Source organism: Podarcis raffonei, chromosome 5, assembly GCF_027172205.1.
Source record: "Podarcis raffonei isolate rPodRaf1 chromosome 5, rPodRaf1.pri, whole genome shotgun sequence".
In the NCBI taxonomy this organism is placed as follows: Eukaryota; Metazoa; Chordata; class Lepidosauria; order Squamata; family Lacertidae; genus Podarcis; species Podarcis raffonei.
The window spans coordinates 68,157,821-68,182,149 of NC_070606.1; the positions used below are offsets into that span (position 1 = coordinate 68,157,821).

At 39.6% G+C, this 24,329-nt stretch overlaps 1 protein-coding gene across 2 annotated transcripts; it reads right to left on the bottom strand.

Moving 5' to 3' along the window:
* Nucleotides 1–373: 373 nt before the first annotated feature.
* Nucleotides 374–24,329, bottom strand: PER2 (period circadian regulator 2). Of its 2 annotated transcripts, XM_053389973.1 has the most exons (23): nt 24,005–24,329; nt 18,768–18,850; nt 16,441–16,865; nt 15,380–15,534; nt 14,697–14,818; nt 13,636–13,837; nt 12,668–12,719; nt 11,840–11,976; nt 11,665–11,743; nt 10,525–10,631; nt 9,525–9,678; nt 8,227–8,332; nt 7,310–7,444; nt 7,032–7,134; nt 6,601–6,757; nt 6,361–6,479; nt 5,665–5,868; nt 5,206–5,466; nt 3,654–4,498; nt 2,968–3,154; nt 2,679–2,868; nt 1,469–1,619; nt 374–1,156 (listed from the first exon to the last, which is right to left on the bottom strand). In XM_053389973.1, the coding sequence occupies exons 3-23, from the start codon at nt 16,662–16,664 to the stop codon at nt 1,046–1,048; spliced, it is 3,801 nt and encodes a 1,266-aa protein (XP_053245948.1). In that variant the 5' UTR covers nt 16,665–16,865; nt 18,768–18,850; nt 24,005–24,329; the 3' UTR covers nt 374–1,045. The 2 variants fall into 2 exon arrangements, with proteins under 2 accessions (XP_053245948.1, XP_053245949.1); XM_053389974.1 differs by lacking the exons at nt 18,768–18,850; nt 24,005–24,329 and having other exon boundaries at nt 5,665–5,865; nt 16,441–16,677.

The following is a 24,329-nucleotide window of genomic DNA, read 5'->3' on the forward strand; positions in this document are numbered from 1 at the left end:
GGGGCAATTAAAAGCTGAAATGTGTTCTGGTCATGTTGAGCCATGTTTCCTCAGTGGCGGACTCCTTCACTTAACTTATCCTCTTATTTAAATATATGCAATCATTGCAACTCCCAGATTATTATTCATTATGGAAATATTATAATGCCAGCTAAATCAGTCTTAAGATTAGTTTCTCCTGTTTGGGAAAATAGCTCCTTTGGTTCAGAACGCCAACCTTCAAGGGGTAATTTTGTTTTTTTGGATACTAGCAGTTTTTTGTATGCTTCTCTACAAGATTGTTTCTGAACCTACAATTACTGATGGCTGATAAAATATGGGAATTCGTGGGAACAAACATCAATTAAAACATTTAACAAACAAGTCACTGATGCATATTTCAAGAATAATTTATTATAATTTTGGATCAAAGATAATTGAAAAATAGGATGGGAATGGTTCAACACTGGTGTGGGGTGAGCGGGCCGCCAGGGATTTTTCATGCATACAACCTTTTTTTAAAGAAGCAAAACAAATTACTTGATATCTTGGAAAGGTGAAATTATTTGAGTTGCTTTTAACAACAGTAAGTATTAGACTATCGATGGGATTGGGTGGTTAGGTTTGGGAAACATGCATGATTTTATCCGCTAGCCTGAAATTCATTCAAAACTAGAAAATATGCCATATATTTCTAAATTATGTGTCACTGAAAAAGCAGTCTGAAATAAATTTTTAGGATGGCACAATATTTTGTGAAATTCTTTGCTGTATCCATTCAGGCTCCGAGTATATCCTCCATAGTTTTAAATAATGGATATTATACTTCTTCAGAAATGACTGGTTGAGGGATGCAGCCTCTCAAAGAGATTAATCACAAATGACCTTTTTCTAGAACAAAAAAATCCATTTGCTTTATATAAAATTAGATCCATTTCACAAGAAACAAACTTAAAAACCCTGAAGATCTAATGATGTACTGCAATAGTTATAAAGCAGATCATGTTCGAAATGGATCTTCATGGATTAAACATTTTCACTGTTGACTTGGTTCAGGGTAGTTGAGCTATTCCCCCCCAATGGCTTCATTCATTTCATTAAGCTCCATTTTATGGATTTCTTCTTCATCTTGTGCATACAGTCTGCTGTTAACATTTTCTTCACAATAAATACACTCCTTCAAAAAAACAAGACAAAAAGTAACTCATATTTCCTTCCTCAGTGGTATCTTGTAGTTTGACATGTTACTAGAAATACCCAACAGCATGAATTTCAAAAGCGTCTCCCATACTATGTCTGAAATTTTGTGCACACAAACCTGGGAGTAAACCCAGTTAAATACAATGCGACTTGATTCTGCAAAAACATGGTTAGGGTTACACTGCAAATATGGTTCCGAGTGCTCCAACTCTGTGATTTGAGTACTCTTAAGTCTCAAATAGAAGTTAATGCTTTTATACTGAAAGAAGAAATAACCATTGAAACATACCGAATTAGTAACAGCTCCCGGTAGTCCACCCTTCTGAATCCATGGATGCACTTCAAGTAGCTCTCTCTTTTGCTCCTCCGTAAATTTTGGCTGGAACTTCTGCATTTGTTTCAGTTTCAGTTTGTCATCTTCTAAAACAGTTTCTAAGTTTCTGAAGTAAAATATACAAACAAACCCCTTTCAGGTCTTCAACTACCCGAACATGCAGACTTTATAAATAGTGACTACTCTGGAGCTCAGGCTTCCTGTCATTGCAGGTATTATGCCAAGCACCCAAATGCCAAATTCCATTTTGTCTGAGAAGGTAAATTAAGTTGAGGGAACTAGGAGAAGATCATCTTTAGCACATTTGCTAAGGCCACATCCACACTAGACATTTAAAGCACTATTATACCACTTTAACAGTTGTAGCTTCCCCAAAAGAATCCTGGGAGCTGTAGTTTGTTAAGACTGCTGAGAGCTGTTAGGAGACCCTTATTTCCATTAGAGAGCTACAGTTTCCAGACTAATTTAACAATCAACCCCTCTTCCTAGGAAATTCTGTCAATTGTGGCTCCTTAGAGTCTCCTAACAACTCTCAGGACCCTAAGCTGTAAAAAGTCAGCCCCTACATTCGTGTAACACAGATTCTGCATGTTTTGACCACTGGAAGATTGTTATATGCCAAAGCATAGGGAAGTATATGTAAATCAACAAAGAAAGGATATCCTTAGAAAAACAAGAAAACTGATTGTCAGCTATGTTGGGTGAATGGAATTGATTATCAAGACTTAACAACAGCTTACAATTGCTGAGTATGTAAAAAGAGAATCCAGTATTTCAGGTGTTGGTGTGGACCTTCATGTTATAAAAAATACTTCAAGAAAAGGATGGTTATGAATGGTGTGTGTATATATATATATATATATATATATATATATATATATATATATGTGTGTGTGTGTGTGTGTGTGTGTGTGAGAGAAACATTATTGGCATTTGAAATTGACACTATCTCACTTCATTGTAAAGAGGATGGTTTTCCTATTTTATTATATTTCTGTATATTATATTTCTACTTGTTAATTAAGTTTGGTTAAATTGGAGGAAAGAGGCAACAGAAATAAATTCTGAGAAATGAATTTTTTTTAGTGCTGTTTCAAGTATACATCTACTTGAGGTGGCAGTTCACAGTGCAAGCTGCTTCAAGTCTGAACTAACGTTGAATTACCGGGAGGGTATCTGGTAAGTCATCATAACAGTGTCATCTGTGTTTGCCATCAGCCGCCAGATGGGATCCTGGAGGACATATTTAATGAACTGCTCATTTTCTTCCAGTTCTGATTCCTTTGTTTTCTGATTGTTTTCTGATGAGTCAATGCTCCCAAAATATTTGCTGGTATGACTTGTTTCACTACTTCCTTCAGAAACAACAATAAAAAAGGTGTGCTTTTAATTATGGAGAAGAGATTTTTTATTGAAATAGCCTCACGATTTCTTAACCGCACACATGATGTTACCTGTTCCACTGCCTGACATGCCGCATCCATTTGAAACTGAGCCTAAGGACTCAGCAGCTGCTGAAACACCACTTCCTGACAAAGCAGACCCAGTGCCTGAACTTGCATCTTCCTGGAGTAAAATATCAAGTAAATCACTAGATACAGAGAAGGCATCACTATTTTGAACTTCCATTGGCGATCCAACCTGAATAATGAAAGAACAAAACCACAAAAAACAAACTGTCAATTCAAAAGGTATTTTTTGTTGTTCATAACTCCAGTTCCTAATCTAAGATTATGCAACAAGATGATGATGTATTACATTTGTATACCACTTTATATCCGCAGGTCTCAGGATGGCTCACAAGATAAAACAAGAGCTTGAGATTCATTTATAGTTGGCTGTTTTATTATGGTTTGTTTATTAGTGTTTTTTAAAAGCTTTAAATTATTTTGCATTATATATTTTTGTCTGTACTGTAAAATGCCCAAGATTTTCTTCACATTGGGCAACATCTAAATTTAATAAATCTAATATTAACTAGTACAAATCTTCCCAAGGAACATGCACAATTTGAAATTGTTTTAAAATGGAATTGTTTAAAAATTGAGCTTATTGAAAGAGCTCTCCATGTGCATAATTAGATAAAAATGTTGTTTTTTTCCAGACAGATCTTTCCCAGAAAGTTACAGACAATGCTTACAGGGGAAGATGCTTTTCTGTTGCAGTCATCTGAGGTCATGGGTTTGCTCGTCACCCCTCCATCAGTTAAAGTTCCATGGCTTCCTAGTGTACCAGCAGCGCCACTTTCAGCCACTTTGGGCATTTCTTCTAATTGCAGAAGGTTCAACTGTAGAGGAGAACTGCACCTGGACTGGAACAATGGTGGTGAGGCTTGACCTTGTGGGCCAGGAGACTGTGGAGTGCATGAACGGGATTGCTCATTTCGAGATTCTACAACAGTGGTCTTTTCACTCCCTGCCAGTGGATTATAGTGGAACGGTTGAGGTGGGAATGTGTTTGAGGCAGTGAATGGAGGCTGTGCTGTAAACACTGCTTGGGAAGAGAAAGAAGGCTGAGCAGGAAAGCTAGGTGGATCAGGATAAAGTGCTTGAGGGATCCCATTGTTCATTGGAGGATACATGTAGTTGGGGAGTACAAGTGCTACCACTGGTGTCATCAGAGGGTTGGGAAACTGTGAAAATGGCAAGTGACAGGGATTTCCCGAGTCCTGCGATTCACTGAAAGCAGAAAGAGGTGCTTCAGGACCTGGTGGCACAGTTCCTGTTGGTGGAAAAACTGGAAGTGGGTATGTAGACATAACTGTAGGAAAAGGCATTCCTGGATAACTTGCTTGAGAAGTATCTGACGGAGACCAGGCTGTGCTATTTGGGACAAGCCGGGGAAACCTGTGGGGAGGTTTGGTACCAGAAGTTGTGCTGTCTGAAGAATTGTGTGGCTTCTGTCGTTTTGGCTTAGATTTCCTGTTCTTCCCGTTTTTCTTCCAAGACTGATCTACTCCAGAGCCATGTCGTGGTCCATGAACACCTGGAGAGAAAGGCAGAAAATCTATTCAACAATGCATCTAAGTTTTAAAAAGGGTGACATCAATACTAAAGCAGAACCTTGGACCAAAAAGCTATTTCCTGTAAATTCTAGATACGTGGAAACTGGCTACTGCTTATAAGCAGACGAGAGACACTATGCACACATTTAGAGAGACATTCTTTTCTTCACAGTTACCAGGGCTGAACTGGTATTTAAATGAGGTTCCAGTTCTAAGCTGTGGGGAGCCCCAACACAAATCATGTCTCTTCCGCCATCTCATTAATCCTGTGTTCCACACGTTATGGCAAACCTCTAAGCTAGAAGAACAGCACAATCCAATGCATGCTTGCTCAGAAGTAAGCCTCACTGTACACAGTGAGCCTTGCTCCCCAACATGTATGTTTAAGAAAGAAATTACCTTCATTCTTTTGCACACAGTAGCAAATCATGTCCTCTTTAAGTCATGGAGAAGGGGAAAACTATGCATCACTGATGATGCGAGTTTAATCCCACATCCACCTGCTTAATACTTCTAAGGTTGCATATTGAGTTTCTGGAGCAACCGATTGTCAGCCAACTACAATTTGGTTTGATAGTAAAACTGAACTTAACTAAGCACCCTGAACTGTCTATGCACTTTTGCAACATGACAATGGGTTTCTTTCATTCAGATGGTGTTATGAGGCTATAAGCAAAGAGAGTCGTACCACGGTTACCAGGATGTCCTTTGGGTCTTTCTTGAAAGTAGTAACTGCAATTATATTGAAAAATATGGAACTTTTTGATTTCTTTACATTTGGTCAGAAAGCTCTGCTCTTCTTTTTGTGTATGCACTGCAAGGACTTCCTTTGTAAGCCCCAATTTCTTAAATGACTCTTTTTCTTGATTCTTTTGAGTGGTGGTAGATTGTGGAGCAATAAGCTGACTCTCCATGGGTTCTGTTCCACTGGGACCATCTTCTATTATTTCTAAAGACAAACAGACATTTAGGGGAAACAAAGTGAAATGTTGATCTCATTTTCATCTAATCAGAATTTGTTCTTCCAAATTCGCATGATCTGTCTTCCCATGGTTCACTTCTACATAAAAGAGAGCACATAGTCATTCTTAAAATCTGATTTATAAAAGTCTATATTCCTCTTAGAAACTGTAAAGCAGTACTATACCTAGTTCAGGCTGTGTTTTTTTGTCTCCAACATGAACTATGGTGCTGCTGTAGCTGCACTGACTGGTTAAAGATACAACGCTCTCTGGCTTGCCAGGCAAAGTTAAAGAAGTTAAGTGAGCACCAACAACAGCAGAAGCATTCGATTTCTCAGGTATCTCCAACTCCGTAGGGCCTATGTGGGATTTTGACAGCACACTTTCTTCTCAAATACCAACATATAACAACACAGAGATACACACACACACACAAAGAAAAGAACAAGAAACATATAAATTTAAGTTTCTCAAGACAAAATAAATGTGATGGCAAGTGAAGAATACAGTTCAGGTCTAACTAAATTACTTTGAGGAGTCAAACACAGTTCCCACCCCTACTTAACATGACAGGTGATACTGACTGACAAGTTTTATACAGTGCATTAGTAGAAGCAGTGGAGGCTGGTCTGTTAGGCAAATGGGGCACTGCTCCACCAAGCTCAGTCTGCCCTCAGCCGGCCCCCACCTGCCTGTCTTCTTACTTGTTTACAACCAGTCAGGGAATGACTGTGCCTGTCATTGGCTCTGGTGCCACCTGCTGTTGGTCTCCATGCCTTCCACCCCATCAATCCCAGCAGGCACCAGCCACCACTGAGTGGGACTTACTTCTGAATAAACATGCATAGGATTGCATTACAAATTCGGTTAACAGTAAATACCTGTGGGTGTTTTAATGTCATGCCTTTTCTCTCTAAGCATATCAGAATTCAGTGAAGCAGCGTTTGAGGAAGGCTGTGATTTATTCACTGCATCACCTGCACTGCAGCTTTCCAAATACCTACAAGTCAAAGCAAAAAACCCCAGAAACCCTTGGTTAAAAACACACCCCCTGATATTCTTAGAAATAAAGTTGTCAGTTCCATATAGCCATTGCTTTAGTGGAGTGGAATGTTGTTCACCTGATAACACTGTCTAAACAGCTGATCTGCTGATATGAATAAACAGGTTGCTCTCCCCAAGCCAGTTCTTCTGCAGCCAAACTCCTCTGACAAGCCATTCCAACAGCATTATTTTCTGCTGGCTGAGTAGCACTTTCCGCGAGGTCACTGGATTTCGCTGTGTAACAGAAACATCCCAAGAATGTTTATATATGGACCTTTCAAAAGCCAGGGAGCTGCTGAATGCACTCCTGGGAACATAGGTGGGGGCTTTAAGTATGAGCATGTGAGAGTTTCCAGCCTACAGCAAAGCTGTTTGTGCAAAATGACAACTACAAACAGGGCTGGGTTGTGTGCACTTGACCACACATTGTGGACAAGATATTCCTGGTTAAAGCTAAACTATTGGAGTTATTCCAAAATCTGATTCCAGATTAACTTGGCTATCATACCTGCATATTTTTTCTCACTTTCAAGCTTTGATCTGGAATTGATGAAGACGTGCTCTTTATTTTTGGCCTCACGTCCATCTTTACAAATACCTTGAGAAGAGTTCTAGAGTGAAGATTTAAAACAAACAAACGAGTTACTGAAAAAACTTACAGTAAGCCATACACGGTAATTGCTGATTGGGGTGAATGAAGAAGGTATTAGACTTCTGTTAGAAAAAACCCCAGGGTCAATTTCCCATTAGACTGAAACTATTAAGATAATATAATGAAAATCTTACAGGCTTGGGTATCCTCTGGGTATCTTCATTATTGTTCCCATTGCTGTCACTGGATGAAGCCACACTCATTAGGTGCTCATGTGATCCATTGCTTCCCAAACTTCCATAGCCACTAGAGCCACTATTATGTACAGGCTAAATATAAATATATACACACATTTTCAACAGAAAAGAAAATGACTAGTTGGAGTCTATATACTGCAAATATTCTGCATACTGTAACTAGAAAGAATCAACCAAGCAATCAAGCAGTTCAAGAATCAAGCAAGCTATCAAGAAAGTCGATAGGGTTTTCCTCATATTCAAGAAATAATTTTAGAATTGCACCTAGAACCTGCATCTTCACAGACACAACCTCCTGTATAGGCAGACAATGATTGCAGGGATATATTTTCATGATAAAACAGGATAACAGGATAAGCCAACATTCTAGTTAAGAGAATGAATGTCATTTTGCAAATCACCCGCAGCATAGGTGACATGACACACCTGGGAAAATGCAAGTACTATCAGCAAGTCCATGCTCCAGAACAGAAATGGGGCAAAAATTGAGTCAGCATACCCATAAAACCCCAGTTGTTCTAGTTTATGGTGATGTAATCCCACTATTTTCAAGGTGAGCAGTCCAGTTTTAGTATCGCTTGAGCCTTCTTGTCCATAAACCTACAGTCAACAGAACTGCTGAAGTGAATAATACTGCAGTGGCTGAAGTAATGATAAATTTCTTAAATAACTGAGAAAAGAAACCCAATGTTAATTTCTAGGTCAGAATTCTAAGAACAAGTATCTAAATACTTTGTAAGCCTACGTTACTTTGGGACAAAAATTTATGAACATTTCACCTTATAACAGTCTTCTAGAGGAGACCCCAGAGGTTTAGGTAAATTTAGATTTAAAACACAGTAAGGAAAGTGTACCTGTAATAATAACCGATATATTTGCTCTGTAATTTCTTGGATGCTAGGGTGAAGGATTTTCTCTTCTGCGCACTGAGGTGTAAACACATCTTCGTTCAACGGACCACTGTAAAAATCATTAATAATATCTAGAATACGACAAATGCATTTGTTTCAGTTATATCAGCCTTTGTTTTTCTATTGCATCTACAAACTTTTAAACTAATAAAATATTCAGGCTTACTCACTCCAAACATGACTTCTTCATTCTGAAGTAATTCTTGACAAGATTGGAAAGATCTGCAGCACTTATAAGTTTCTAGTTAAAAGCATTTACTTTATAGCACATATTTAAAAGAGCAATTTTTGTGTGTACCCTCCCTCCTCAACGAATCTATGTTCAGAAAGATGGTTGCAAATAGATTCTATTTTCTTATGTGTGAACTTTGCATGCTCCACACATTTGACAAATGTCTCCATAATTACCAGTACTAAATACACAGAAGCAAAAACACCAGAACTATCCCAAATGTAGTCAGATATTATCCAATTATCACTGGTAAAGCATTTTTGAGCAGTGGCCATAATGTATAGCAATTATTATTGCATGAATGTTCTACATTGAATGGAGGTGGTTCTTGCTACTACTAATATGAAAGCCAGCAACTGTTAGTAGAAAGGTTTTCCAAAAGTTGTGAAATATCCACATCATAGGGGCAGCAGATGTTTCAACAATTTAATTGGCACACTGCCATTCTGCAACTGCATGAATAACTTTTAAAAATAAAAACAGGTGCAGGAGCCTGAACTGGATTTGGACCCTGTCGTGAAGTGGGGAGGGGCATTAATGGAGGATTTAATCCTTTGTCCCCCAATCTGGATCAGGTCCTCTGCACTTGCTATTTTGTACTTGAAGAAAGGTGCCCATTAACACCAATAGAAGTGTTTCTTCAATGCAAATAGCACATGAGCCCCCCCCCACCTCAGATCAGGTCTGGACTTGGAGTGGGGGAAAGGGTTAAAGTCCCCCTTATATCTGCCAGCATCTTGATCCAGAATGGGCACTCCACACCTGTTATTTACTTTTAAAAAGCCATTCCCATAATTTCTGGTTATGTAATGGAATGTGTTTCCGAAGATGTATAGATCAGCTCTTAAATAAATTTTTTTGGGGGTGGGCAGCATTTCCAATAGGTTGTTGCTATTCAGGTAGTTGTGGAAATCGGGTTTCCACATTATTCTTTTCAGTATTTAAGAGACCAATCTCAAATAATTCATGACACAAGAACCTTCATTTTTATTACCACTTATTTACTTACGTTCTAACTTTGTGTCTTCCAATTATAAAAGAAATCTTTCGACTCCAGGGATTGATGAAACTGGACCAGCTAGTATCCAGAGTTATGTATTCACCATTTCTGGTGCAGAACCTGATTGGTGAATAATCAAATGGCTGTCCACCACACTGAAGAACTGTAACAAAAAATAATTGATTCAAATTTCAGCTTTATTGTAGAAATATTTACAATTTCTCATTTTAAATGATCCAAGCATTTGTAATTCCCATGATTTCACATTGAAACATTTAAATAAAGGTATCAAAATTAAATGTGCTTGAGAACTGAAGACTACTGAAAATTCACAGCTAAGCATTACTCTATTTTAAAATGCTACCCTAATTATTAATATTATCTATTTCTGAGTGGGGTAGAGGAATTTGTGGTGGTCTTAACATCAACATGGGATCAAATGGGGCTGTGGGTGTATAAAGAGTCAGTGAATAATGTGAAAACACCAGATGTTATAAAAGTTTCAGTACTAAGCAGATGTAGACCTGGATGGGAGACCCATGTACAACCTAAAACAATAAAAAAAATTAGAACAAAATATATGGGTGCATTAATAACATATTACTCCTAATTTAATACAGTGGTACCTTGGTTTACAAACTTAATCCATTCCGGAAGTCTGCTCTTAAGTGTTCTTAAAACAAGGCGTGCTTTCCCATAGCAGCGAGGGGCTCAATTTACACACACTCAACAGGAAGCGAAACATGTTCTGCTTCACAGACCAAAACACCTACTTCCGGGTTTGCAGCGTTCTTAATCCAAGTTGTTCATAAACTAAACGTTCTTAAACCAAGGTACCACTGTATGATCTAGCTCATGAGTCTACAATAAACAGTGTGTGTATGTTTTTATGATCTAATAATCAGAAGAGCAATGAACTGATTAAAAGTTACCAAAAACTATAGGATCCCTCATCCTTTATTTCCCCCAACCTTCATGAAAAACACACTATGCAAAAGGAGTCACCTACTTTTTTTGTGAATTGCTATCATTAAAGGTCTGTCACTTGGATGAAGATGTACTAAGACAGGAGTTCCAATTAAGTCCTGAGGCAAGTATCCCAACAAAGGCACCGCTCTGACAACAACAAAAGGTTAAATAATCATGAAGCAAAATACATTTAAACACAGCCTTAAGTTCATTTACAGACTTTGTTGAAATAAAAACAGAATGTTTGGACTTGTATCAGGTTTAGTTCTGCAAACCAATAAGCGGAACCTAAATATTATTGTGTAATATTTACGACACTCTTTTCTGTGCTAATTGTCAGGACGTAAGAGGCAACTATGAAGCATGCAACCTCCGAAAAGTCTAGTAAACCAGAGTGGTTTGCCAGGTGGGGCAGAGCTACTACATTGGCTTCATGGCAGGAGAGTCTCTCTTGCTTATCGGGGGGGGGGGGCAGGTGAGATGGCAGGGAGGTCAGCACAGTGCAGACAAAAATATACTATACAAAACAGAAGCAGGGTGGGGTGGATTAAGTATGCCAACTTCCTGGCAGGTGGGTTGCAGCTGCTTATCAGTAGCGGGTGAGGTGGTGCGGAGGTTGGCATGGTGAAAATGCACCATCAGAAGCACCAGATTGACTATGCCAGTAGATTTACACCACAACAACCTTTTCCCTGCCTCACCTTTCTTCCTCCTGGTAAGCAAGAGTGACCCACCTACTGGGAAGATGGCGTAGTAGCTCTGTCCTACCCAGCAAGCTGCTATAGTGACCATCTTCCTCCTTTTCCTACATAGAACAAGGTATCAAAATAAGATTAAGTTATGCAATTTCAGTATGAGTAAATAAAGAAAAAAGGAGCTAAGAGGTCATCCTAGAAATGCATCCCATCACTGTTTTGAAGAACATTTCAAGAAAATGGGCATCAGAAAGACCTCTCCTGTCCCTAATGTAATACGGGTCAAACATGGATCAAATTCACAATTAGATTCACTAAGAGCTATTATTATTTTTTAATATCCTCATTATTTAAACAACTGCAAAGGTATCCCACCGAGGACATTTCACTATAGTCACACATCAATATTTCCTACCTATTTTTGCATTTTAGTCAATACTACAGCTAAAGACACAACCATGCATATCATAGTTTTAGTAGTTCACCTTTCATCTACATCTTGGAACAAACAACTTGGGGTGTGTGTAGTTGTAAATATCCTTTTATTAGAAGGAATTCTGGGCGCTGAAAGGGAAAAAAAGGACAAGGTTTGTAGAACTAGAGCATTTATATGAACAAGATGCTTTATTTCAAGCACAAAAATAATTGCTGTATTATTACCTTCATAACCAGAGTGGACCTTTTCTGCAAGCAACACACAACAAAGCTGATCATCTTCATCTTGTACTTTGATAAGGTATGGAGTCATACGAAATGGGTGGTAGCAGATCTCACTAGTATGCTCCTCTTTCCCTGCACTAAAAATTAAAAGAAACAACAGTTGAGTTCTTATAGTTTGCATAGCCCACAAGCAGAATAAGGTATTTGGTAGGTGCATCTAAGCGATGGGCTTTGGACTATGCTACTTCCATGCACATATGGGAACTCTTAAGCCCTCCTTCTTACTAAAGCATCCTCTGAAAAATCACCAGTGAAAAATCAAGAGACTCTCCAAGGTGACACTCTAGGAAGTGCAAGGAACGGAAAAAGGCCAACCTCCTGTTTTCCATGACCATCTATGTGCAAGGGCCATTAGGCCTTATTATGTGAGAAGCAATACGTACAGTAGCGGCCAGGTGGGACTCTATTGCTGTTCTCCTGGTTTCCCAACACAGGAGTTACAGTCGCTTACTGAGGTGAAGAAGGGGAGGGGTAAGTTATGGGGAAAGAGATGTAGTGGAGTCACTCTCTTGGTAAGCAACCCACAGTCTTGGGAAGCCGGGAGAGCAATAGAGCCCACCTGCACCACCTCACTTGCCACTACTGAATATGCAACAGCCTAGAAACTGCTTTTTGTGGTGACATCTTAAACTGTAAGGTCTATTCAGCTTTTAGTGAGGATTCTGGAATTCATCTTTGTAAGTCGGCTAAGCCACATAACCAATGAACATAAACAGATTGAAGCAAAACATCTGTTAGTCCCCACGCTGACTTAAAATTTTGCCTCACCTGATGCGGCAGAAAAAAGACTTTTCCTCCATGCACTCCTGGGTGGTAGACTCTATAAAAATATAAAAGTATGAAAATGACTTTATAATCTACAGTAACAGAAAGAAGTGTATACTCTGAAAGTCAGAAAGATGTCCCCTGTAATTACTCAGCTGAAAACAATGCAAACACAGAGTAACTGGCAGAGAAAGGTGCCTTTCTTCTTGTTATTTTAGTGCAGTTAAGAGAACTCTACATTGTGTTTGCACCAAACTAATTTATCTAATACTAGATGTAGTTGTTAAAATAGGTTTTCAAAGCTATAAGAGAAAATTCATATTTTAAAATTTGGAAGCTCCTCCCTTATCAAAGTTGCTATCTCTCAGGGCATCAGAAGACTGGGAAGTAACGGCATGAAGGTTGTTGTTCTATTCTGAACAATACAGTTTTAAAAGCTGGACAGAGTATATTCACATTAACTGTATGACGTTCCAGTGAAGGGACTGGAATAATATCAAAAGTAAAGTCTTGTTTTGCCAAAGAATTGAACGGAAGTATGCACAAAACCAAAAAAAAATTATTCTGGGACCTTAAAAACTAATACAAAAGCTTTCCTCACACAGAGCCCACCTTGTCAGACAAACAACTCAATGAAGCTCAGCCCCATGAAAGCTTCTGCCACAATAAATTTTTTCATATTGTTTTTAAGATACCACAAGGCTCCTTGTTGATTTTGAAGCAACAGGCATACACAGTGACCTCTCTGGAGCATGTAAGTACAGTGCTTAATCATCCTATTAGCCAGATGAAATGAGACAAAACAGATCAGAATATAAAATATTCGTATCTAATAGCTACAAATGACTGTGCCAATTAAAAAGAGCAAAACACTAAAGAAACTGCAATTAAGCAAAGACATATCCTAATGGCTCAAATGCAGATGAGCAGTGGCGGGGGGGGGGGGGGAGCAACAATTTAAACACACTTACCAACTCCATTGCAAATAGTCCAGGATGGCAATCTGTATGGAGTAGTAGAGCTGTAGAACACACTGACATCCTGAGGTGCCAGAAACTCCACAAATTTGGCATTTTTAAATACATCTTTCTTACAGTGGAGAATAGAGGCAGCCTGATCGGAGATGTACAGAATTTTCCCAGTAGCCAAAGAAACAGCTACAGCAAACATATCCTTGAAAAAAACACAATAAAGCACCCAATACACAGTAAGTCAAAACTAGTTTAGTCAGGGAAAATGTTAAACAGAAGTTTTGTGAGTTACAAATATTCTAAAATAATGAGACATGGTAGGTTTACATTTTTTCTTGTTAAGAGTATTAGTATTTACCTGCATATTTATCAATGATTTTTTAACAAAAATGTGGCAGTTGTAATCTAAAGCATATTTTCTTAGATGCCACACCAGAAGAGTAACTCCATATAAGATTGCGTGGAGTACTCCAAGCAGTCATCAATACAATCTTCTTTGCCTCTTCTCCTTCTTGCAGATTGCCTTTGCACTTATCTGAGACAGACTTCCCATTTACTTAGAAAGAATAGGTTCCAATGGCTTACTCTTGACTCTTAACTATGGTTACACAATTATGAATGTTGAGTCTAACTAGACCAAGAGCATTCTCTGTTCACAATGTGACAGATGTATGCTTTACCTTGGAAGGCAGTGGTTTCCTAGATTTTATTTTTCATTTCCTACAATGTTATCCTGTCTTTCCTCCCAAAAGCTGAAAGCAGCATGGGGATCTGGGTTGCTCACCCCAATGTAACCTCACACAAACTGTGTGTAGAAGACAGGCTGCCCTGGGGTCATCAGTGATCTTCACAGGCAAGAGGGAATTTGAACCTACATTTCATAGACCAGGTTTAACACTTTAACCACCACACCACACTGTCTGTTACGTAACACGGTGTACGCTGTTATTCGATTTAGAAATATAGAATCTGTGATTATTAACAACCATGAATTTCTGCAACTCCCAGTTCAGTCTTTTAAAAAATCATTTGCACATGTGTTCATGGGCAAGGATACTCACTGCATTCTTCATGATGTATTCTGTTGTAATGTTTTCAACATCTTCCACAGTATAGGACAATACATCAAGGCCACATGGATAGCTTTCATTAGTCATCAACAACTGGTAATATTCTTCATTGGCTACAGGAGAACAAAGTTTATATTTTGAATAACACTGTTTACATGGTAGTCTAATTAGAACAGAAAAGTAGCTCAGGAATATGCATCCTACCATCAAGGTTTCCAGAGCCTTAAACAAACATTAAGAAAAGACAACCTCTTCTATATATCTTCAGGTTGCTAAGCAGGTAGATGGTAATCCCCTCCCCCACCTTGGGTTATGACACCAGCTCTCAGGTGGCAGGTAAGGCAAGAGAGAGAGAGTGTGTGTCTAAACATGCAAGCGGTATCTTGTTTTAGAGCAGTTAATTTGAAATTTTTACTCTGCAATGCTCTTACACTGTTCATCTGCAATACATGTTCATACTGAATAGATATCAAACAACTCCCACCCTAGTGTTTTAGCTGAAGAAAGTAAAGACCAAGAAGAGGAAGGTTATGACAAATGAAATGTTCCATGAATCCAACCAGCATACCAAGAGACACAGTTATTAATTCAGAATCTCTCTTGCTGTTTCCTACTGTAGTTCAACAATGAAGTTTAAATTTCACAGATTCAACAGAAAGGTCTGATATAGTTACCTCTAACTTGCTTAATGCTTCCAAGTGCATACTTCAGGGTTGCCAGGATACTAGGTTTGCCTTTGATCCTTTTATCAGGAGGAAGATGCCTTTTTAATTCCTGCAATGTTTTTATTAGTTCCTTCTGGGTTTTAGATTTAGATGGTAGTTCGCTGCTAGACAACATGAACAAAAACAATTCTGGTTTAAATGTAGCTTTGTATTCTGCAAAGCCCAAGTTCTTAATGTTTATTACTTAAGAGAGCAAAATGATTAACTGGATGCAGACTGGGTATACATTGCTCTTAAGACTATTGAGATTTATAATTATTTCTTCCTTACATGGAGTGTTTATTCATATAAGGATCTAAAAGATGTGTGGTATGATCATTCTTAATTTACTGCTATTTAATATAAAAGAGATTACTTGAGAGAAGACCCAATGGAATTAATGGACAAGACTAATTTAGGTCTCTTTATTTCAATGGGTGAGGTCCAACTGCAGCAGCTGTTAGTGCAACACAATACTAGTAGTAGAAGCCCTATTCTTAATGTAGTAGGGATGCCCTCGTGGGATTTCACAGGTCAGTCTGACTTCCTGTGAGATCTCATGACAGCATCCCTGCTGGTCCCAGAGCCAGCACATCAAGCAGGCCTTGCCTAAGAAGCAAGGTAGGGAGCTTAAAAGTTATTTTGGTGCCTAGTAACCCAAGAGGACACAGAGTGAAAAGAACATTCAAACTCTGGCCTTGCTTTCTGTTCAGCATGCTGACTCTGGTCCCTCTTCACTGTTCGTGGCAGCCCAGTTCCAAGGGAAACATGCTTTTGACTATAGGTGACTTTTGCATATACACTTTACCCTTGGAACCGAACCCCCTCATAAGATGTGAGCATGTTACATTTCAAGTTAGGACTTAAAAACCACCAACACTCTCAGTATCTCCATATAAATGACTGATGAGTGGGGCATATCCAAGGCACCATATTGGATGATTTTGTAGCTACATTAGTGCAAGTTACATATACATTCTCTCTCTCTCTAATTCATTCATACAACCAAAAATACTATGTAGCATCATTACCTTTTATAGCAGTCTAAAGATTCCATAATCATAGTTGCTTCTTTCCCATTTTCTTCACCCTCATTGCTATGTGAATCATGCCCACTGGAGTAATTTTCACTTGCATCATTTGCACTGGATCCACCATTCATTTCAATATCTTCCTGAAGGGCTTCCAAATTCTGTTCATTCTTCATTTGAATATCCATGTTTTCTGCATTTGCCATTTCCAAATAGTCACTCATTTTGAGCAAAGAACTTCAGGGTCAATGACTGTTATAAAATATTTCAAAGAGTTCAAATTGTTTCATATAGTTCAGAATCCAGCTCCTCCGTTATAGAACAGAACACCTGTACTTAGCATAAGCTGCCGTACAGTTCTGATATTTTTAAAGCCATCTTTGTTATCAGTATTCAGCATTTTCAAATTTTACATCTGAGTTCACCTAGGAGGAAGAAAAACATTTGTTGAATGAGCATGCAAAGAACTACTGGCTGAATCTAGATGAAGTTAGTCACACCTTGGTACCACTGAAGTCAGCAGATCTTAAATGTATACAACATAGTTTGCATCTAACCCCATAAATATTAATTGTGAAAAAATGTGTTAATATTCTGGTTGTATTAACAAAATTAGTATATTGTTGCAGGTCATACGGTACATAATCACTTTAGATTTTCTGGCTCACCATTTCTATATAAATGATGGAAGGTTAGAGAAATTGTCCAAAAGCGCTTTCAGAGTTAGTCTCATTTAGGAGACTTAATATAACCCTGATGAACCAAAGGTTTATATACCCTAACTGAATTTTCTAGACATTTTACATCTTGACCCAAGCTTTCACAAACATGCAACACTCTTCTTCCCAATTATCTAGAGATGCATGCAAGATAATTTGCTTTTGGTTGAAAGAGGAATTGCACTTTATGGGCACTGCTAAACTACATGCCAACTACAAGCTAAACTCCTGCCAACCTTGCAGTTCGAAAGCACGTCAAAGTGCAAGTAGATAAATAGGTACTGCTCCGGCGGGAAGGTAAATGGCATTTCTGTGCACTGCTCTGGTTTCACCAGAAGCGGCTTAGTCATGCTGGCCACATGACCTGGAATTTGTACGCTGGCTCCCTCGGCCAGTAAAGCGAGATGAGCGCCGCAACCCCAGAGTTGTTCGCTACTGGACTTAACTGTCAGGAGTCCTTTACCTTTTTAAACTACATTACTACTGCTAGCCATACTTGGATACTTTCTATTATGAAACTTACTGTACTATTCCTCTTACACCAAGAAACAGCCTTGAACCAAATAGCAGCAAGTAACAAGAGGGAATAAGCAAATAATTGGATATAAGTATTTGCAGAGCCATAAATCTATAATTGAGAGATATGGTCAGCTACTGGGATCACATCATGAATGACAACTGTCATGCCTTACCTTATATTTTAAAAAGAAAGGTTGGCATAAATGTACCATACATCACGGTCCCTCCCAGCTAGCATCAAAAAGCACAACCTAGGTCCAGAATGCAATGCACTTAAACCTTGTTTCTTCCTCTTCTAATGTTAATTCTCAGCCATTAGGATCCGGACACCTCTAGAACTATAAAATATAAGAGAAATACCTGGAATCCCACCCCAATGATGTTCTCTACAAATATTTTGGAAGCACATAAATGCCAAAGATGGTCAGTTATGCCAACCCTGTAACAAATAACTATTTAGCCTTTCATTTACAAAAGAGCACCAAGATCTGATTGTCCTTAGACCTTCATAGTTTCCAATTAGATTTTTCACTGACAAGTGGATTTTTCAAGCAACCTCTTGATGTATTTTTTAATAACTCTGGAACAAAAGGTATGAGAAGGGGGAAAAGGCATTACAACTTAAACTAGGTTTATACAGAAGTACCCATGAAATCCAAAAAATGTTACACTACAAAATAGTTTCTAACAGATATAGAATTAATCAGAGCTCAAGAGCAGATAGCATTTTAAGACCAGTGTGGTATTTACAAAGGAAAGTACTTATTCCCCCCAAAACACACACACTAGCAATTTTTTAAAATTATTTTATTTATTTAATAAAATTTATACACCACTTGATCGTAAAAAAAAAATCAAAGCCGTTTCCAAAAAGATAAAACCAAGAAATCAGAAAAAATTTACAGTACATGAAAACTTTTTCATTAAACAAAAAATTCAAAACATTTCAACTAATTCCTAAGCATACTTTAAGAGGATGTGAGTTCCACTAAACTACTCAGTCACCAAGGTATCAGATGTATGTGTGAGGGTGTGTGTGTGTTCTTATGATAGTAAATTAAGAATTAAGGATTTTAAAGATTGAAATACCAAGCACCTGTTTTAGGGGACATACCTTTTTCACGGGCTTCGAGTCAGTCAAACGGTTCTTTAGAAGAGAGCAGAAGTCGCACCTGTAGCATTAACAAAGACAGTTGTAAATTGGCAGTTTTTGCAATGAAAAAATCCAAACAAACTTTCAAAAAAAAAATTCCTTCCAGTAGAACCTTAGAAACCAACTAAGTTTGTTATTGGTATGAGCTTTCGTGTGCATGCACACTTCTTCAGATACACTGAAACAGAAGTCACCAGACCTTTATATATAGTGGGAGGGTGGGGAGGGGTATTACTCAGAAGGGTGGTGGGAATGGGTGATTGGCTGATAGATGTGGTAAACCTGTTGATGACTTTCTGTTATAGTAACAGGTGTAGATTTATTTATTTTCAATTACTCCCACAGTACAATTCAAATAAAATATGGACCATTATATGCAGCACATTTGCTTTCTTAACACCACAGTGCAACTATGAAATTGACAACTAACCAGCACCTTATACTAGAAAAGTGCTGACCACTACATACTTCCAGCTAAAACTCAGAAATATCACACTGCCTCCAGCCAAGCCTTACAAAATAACCATATTTGTTCCAGTTACTGGGACAGGGATTTACCGGTAAATAAGGAAGATGCATATTAGAAATTAATGCATCAACATTTGTTTTTTAGGAAGAAGAGTGATCATGGTACATTCAGGCATGGCTAACATTTTAACATGCCACTTTTTTTTTATAGAGGCATTCATACCTCTTGTAGGAACTGACCAAGCACCTCTCTCCTGAAAATCCAAGTCTCCTAGTCAGGTTTGCAACATCAAGCATTTAATGCAAGTTAATATTCTAATACCATTTCCTGCTTAATCAAGAAAAACTAAACTTTTCTAAACTTCAAATGGTTCCACCATTTTTATTTGCATTCCTCAAGAGAAATAAAGTGGAGATGTAACAGATCTGTTAAATTGCCCCCAGTTATACCTAAGAACAAAGGTTGCATCCCTACCAGGTACAATGGTACCTCCGGTTACGAACTTAATTCGTTCCAGAGGTCCGTGTGTAACCCGAAACAGTTCTGAACATGAGGCGCACTTTCGCTAATGGCACCTCCCACTCCTGCTGTGCTACCAGCATGCAACTTCCGGCAAAGTTCGCAACCGGGAGCATCTATTTCCGGGTTAGTGGAGCTGGTAACCTGAAGCATTTGTAATGAGGACGGTATGTAACACGGGTTTCCACTGTACTGTTCATTATAACCATCATTAACTGACAGTGCAAAGCTGTGCATGTTTGCTCAGAAATAGGTCCCATTGAGTGCAAAAGAGCTTTCCTCCAGGTAAGTGGGTATGGCAGCTTTTGCCAACCTGGACCCCTCCAGATGTTTTGTACTACAACTCATGCACAACCTTACTAGCTGGGGCTGAAGTGAGTTGTAATCCAAAATATCTGGGGGGAACCAGGTCAGCAAATGCTGGTAAACAGAACTGCATTCACAGTTTGCCAATAGTCTTCAACAGCAGACACATCTTTCTATCTCATAACCATCTCCAGATTTTCACTACAGATACTATAAGAATTAATTGGCTTGTTGCTATGTTACTTAGTAACTAGGCCTTTTTGGCAATGAAAACCAGTCTGTCATAGGTATGTGCCATGTGTTTACATAATAGCTTAATGACAAAATGTTTTCACTTACTCAGCTATGAGCAAGCTACATTTGTTACTAAAATCATCTTTGCACATAAATAGGTCTATGACCAATCCTCTACTTGTCCTTTCTATCATATGCTTCTGTATGTTCAATGTATGTTTAAATGAAAAGCTGTCAAGAAACACCAATATTGTAAGATTTGTTTTCAAAAGAGAACCATTCTTACAAATGAGGTAAGGGTTTTCATAAAAGGAAGCTGAAAGGGTAAATTAAAGATGTTATTTGACCTGCCCCGAATCTGACACTTTAACCCCTTAATTATATTGGATTTCAGTGTAAAGTCTTGTCCAAATGATGAAACAAGAGGGCTCCACAAATTCTGTCAAAACTGAGAAAATAAGTGTTCTATACATTAAGGCCACCACATTTAAATACGATAAGAGTGGGAAACTAGGGAGAGAAAAAACTGATTAAGGATAAGGGACATTGCAGAGAAGTTGCATGAAGTTTGCATCTGTCTTCTCTGCAGAAGATACAATTCGAAGTCATTATTTCAGGAATGGTATCTGAAGAGCAGAGTGAAACAGTGACAACAGATGAAATTCTCAGACTTGGCAACAAAACTAAGAATTAGAAAGTCACAAGACAGAATGTATTGGAAACGACAGGCAAATTAGCTTAAATATTATATACATACACACAGAGAGTGCATACACATATAGCAGAACAAACCTCACAAAAAAGAAGAATCAGCATGGATTTTGCAAAGCATAGTCCTGCCTCACCAAACTTTTCTGTTCTTTGTCGGTGTCAACAAGCATGTGGATGGGAATTATTTGGCAGACATTCTAGTCATGGACTTTCAAACAGCATTTGACCAAGGTTTTCATTAAAAAAAAAACCGGGTCCTCTTATGGTTCACTATCTTCTGACAATTGGGGAAGCAATGATAAAGTAACTTTCCTTGCCTTTCAGAACCAACACCATTGTTAAAATCAACTCTGAATTACACACACACAAAAATCATGAATCCTAAGTCAGGCAACTGAAAAGGACCTCTAACTAGTAGGCTTTTAATGGGAAACCAATAGAGGGGGAAATAGTAGACTGCACCAGTGGTTTATTATGAAAACCACAAGCCTCTGGCCAGGGCCCTGTTAGCCTGTATGAAAATCCAAGCCTGGTCAGAACAGCTTCAATTCCATCATCAGAAAAAATAAATCAAGTGCAGGGCCAAGTACAGATATTCTGAAGTACTCTGCCACCTTGCCATGGGCCACTTGAATGGACCTCGTAGATCACAGCCTGAGAACCTCTATTGCAGAGCATGACATGATTGCCTCTTTTTGATTCAGGATATATGAACCCCAAAGTATTGGGGGTAGGGAAAAAATAAAAGCACTGGGAGAAAGGAACAGAAGACAAAAATAGATAAGATGTCATACAAGTTTACTGAAGTTGTTGAAAATATCACCTTCTAGTCTTAAACAGAATAAGTTTTGTTCAGCCCAAATGCCCATCATTTGCTCACCATTTTGTACTAGAGCCGACCACCATCTTAAAAGTTTCCAGTTCCGCATTTGTCTTTCTACTACTAAAGAGCTTTCAAAATTCCACTCCTGTGTTTCATAAAAAGCAGCAAGGTTCTTCCTTGTAATTCCAGGCCACAAGTACAGTTACATAAATGACTGTGTCAGAGGCACACAAACAGCACGCCTGCTTAAAGGAACACAGCAGAAACTTGAAATATCACTTCTGATAAAAACTTCTCACCTTGTTTCAACTACTAATCTCAACTCCACCTATCAACTGCTATAAATGATGTACCAATTAGAGCTCCAATCCTATGCATATCTACTTGTGGAAAAGCCTTGTCAATAAGGTGAAAATTACTTCTGTATAGGATTAGACTACAGTACAAGTTCTTAAAGGTATTTTACATCACTGGGAAAGGCTGCAGCAGGTGTTTTCCTTGCAAATAACATTCTGAAATCCCAAACCAATGCAGTATTCCTTGAAGTACTATACTGCTGCACATATACTAGTATCAGAATGTTTTAATATTTTAAAGATGAGAGTGACATGAAAGTTTACTATCCAAACTAGTTTAAAAAAGCAAAATTATAAAGTCTTTTGAGAAAGCAAAAGATATAACTTGTCATTCCTTCTCAACAATGCCCATTTACTTATGCTGCCCATACACTATCTATGAATATAACAGGTGTACTACTCTGAATTTACCAGAGGAGTACTAAAAGACGAAATACTGTATCACTTTTGTAATCTACAAAACTATTAAAAATCCAGACCAATTTAACCACTATCTAAAATGATAGCCATTCAGCACTAGCAAACATTTGCCTAATCAATCATAAACCTAGGGACTTGTTGCTAAAGACACATCTAATCTCAGTTACATCACATCCTTCTGCAATGAACTTGGGGGGGCGGGGGCGGGCGTACAAAATTAACAAGGCATGCAACCAGCCAACGGGAAAAGTTTACAGCACCTAGAATTAAAAACACATCTTGGCTCACTGAAAGCGCAAGTGAAGCATTAAGTGTAAACCATTATTCTATCCCACCACCTAACGCTAGGCTCAAAGGATTAGAGAAAGCCACCCTGGCAACCACTGCGCAGCTTACCTGACAGCTCGCCTCCCTGCCCCCCCCCCGCCCCCACCAAACGTACAAAGCGTGTAGTACTGCCTTCAACGGAGCCTATGCAGTTTGGCCACGACTGACACACGGAAAGCAGTCCAGTGACCCAGCGGTGGCCTAAGCGATCCGGTACTGCCAGTCACTTACAACCCCCCATGGGAACCAACTCCAAGGAGGCTTCGCCGCCCCCCCCCCATAAAATATTTGACTGGGCCGCCCCCTCCACAAGTTGATGGGCACAGCCATTCAAATGCTGTTCGCGCACCACGTCATGTGATCGATTATGCGGAGCGGGGCTCACCTGCCCTTTCCCCCTCCCCCCAATATTTTATTCCAGTTGGCGCTCCAAGGGGCTCGCTCCAGTGCGTGCATTTCAGGAGGAGCGCAGCCTTATTATTAGTAGCACACTTACACAACCCAGGCACGCGCGAGGCCACCACTTAAAAACTTCCGCTGCATCCCGATCCCCACGTGTCCTTCGGCTGCCGCCGCCGCCGCCCCCCCCCACGCGGGGGTCGCAGAAGCCACGCAGCTACATTATCTGCTGTACTTCATACCGCCGCTTTTCATGCCCAAGCACCTCGTTTCCTTGAATCCCATTTAAAAAGGAGAAAAGAAAGACGACCCCCCCACACACACTGCCGCACAGCGAAACGCCACAGAATAAGAGGAAACGTGGGAACCTCCTCCTCCTCTTGGTTCAGATTAGTTAAGCCCCTCCATCCCACCGATACACAGGCAGGAGACCCCCCCCCACGAAACCAACCCAACCCAGGCATTTTCTCCCGCGCACAAAAGCAACCTCGGCTCCACCGGCGCTGCCCCGTCCCGCCTCCCTTTTCCTCCCGCAGGAAGGGGGTGTGACGGGCAGGGAAAAGGCCAGGCCTCCCCGCCCTCCAAACACCACCAGCGCCGCTTGCTTACCCTGACCGAGGCTCCCGCGCTCCAGCCCCGGGGGTGGCGGCGGGCGCGAGGAGCGGCAGACCCGCCTGGCGAAAGCCGCCGGTTATACAACGAGTGACGCTGTCTGCCTCGAAAGGGCTCCGCGGGGGCGGGAAACGGGGCGGGGGAGAAGGACGGGAGCGGCCGGCAGTCCTTCCTTCGCCCACCCCTTCCCTCGTTTCTCCCCTCAACGGCTCACTCGCCGCCGCCGCCGCCTCTTCCTTCCCCGGGAAGCGGCCCCCTCACAGCCCGGCAAACTCCGGGCTTCATACCGTCAGAAACGTGACCGTGCCTGAGGGAGCCCGCT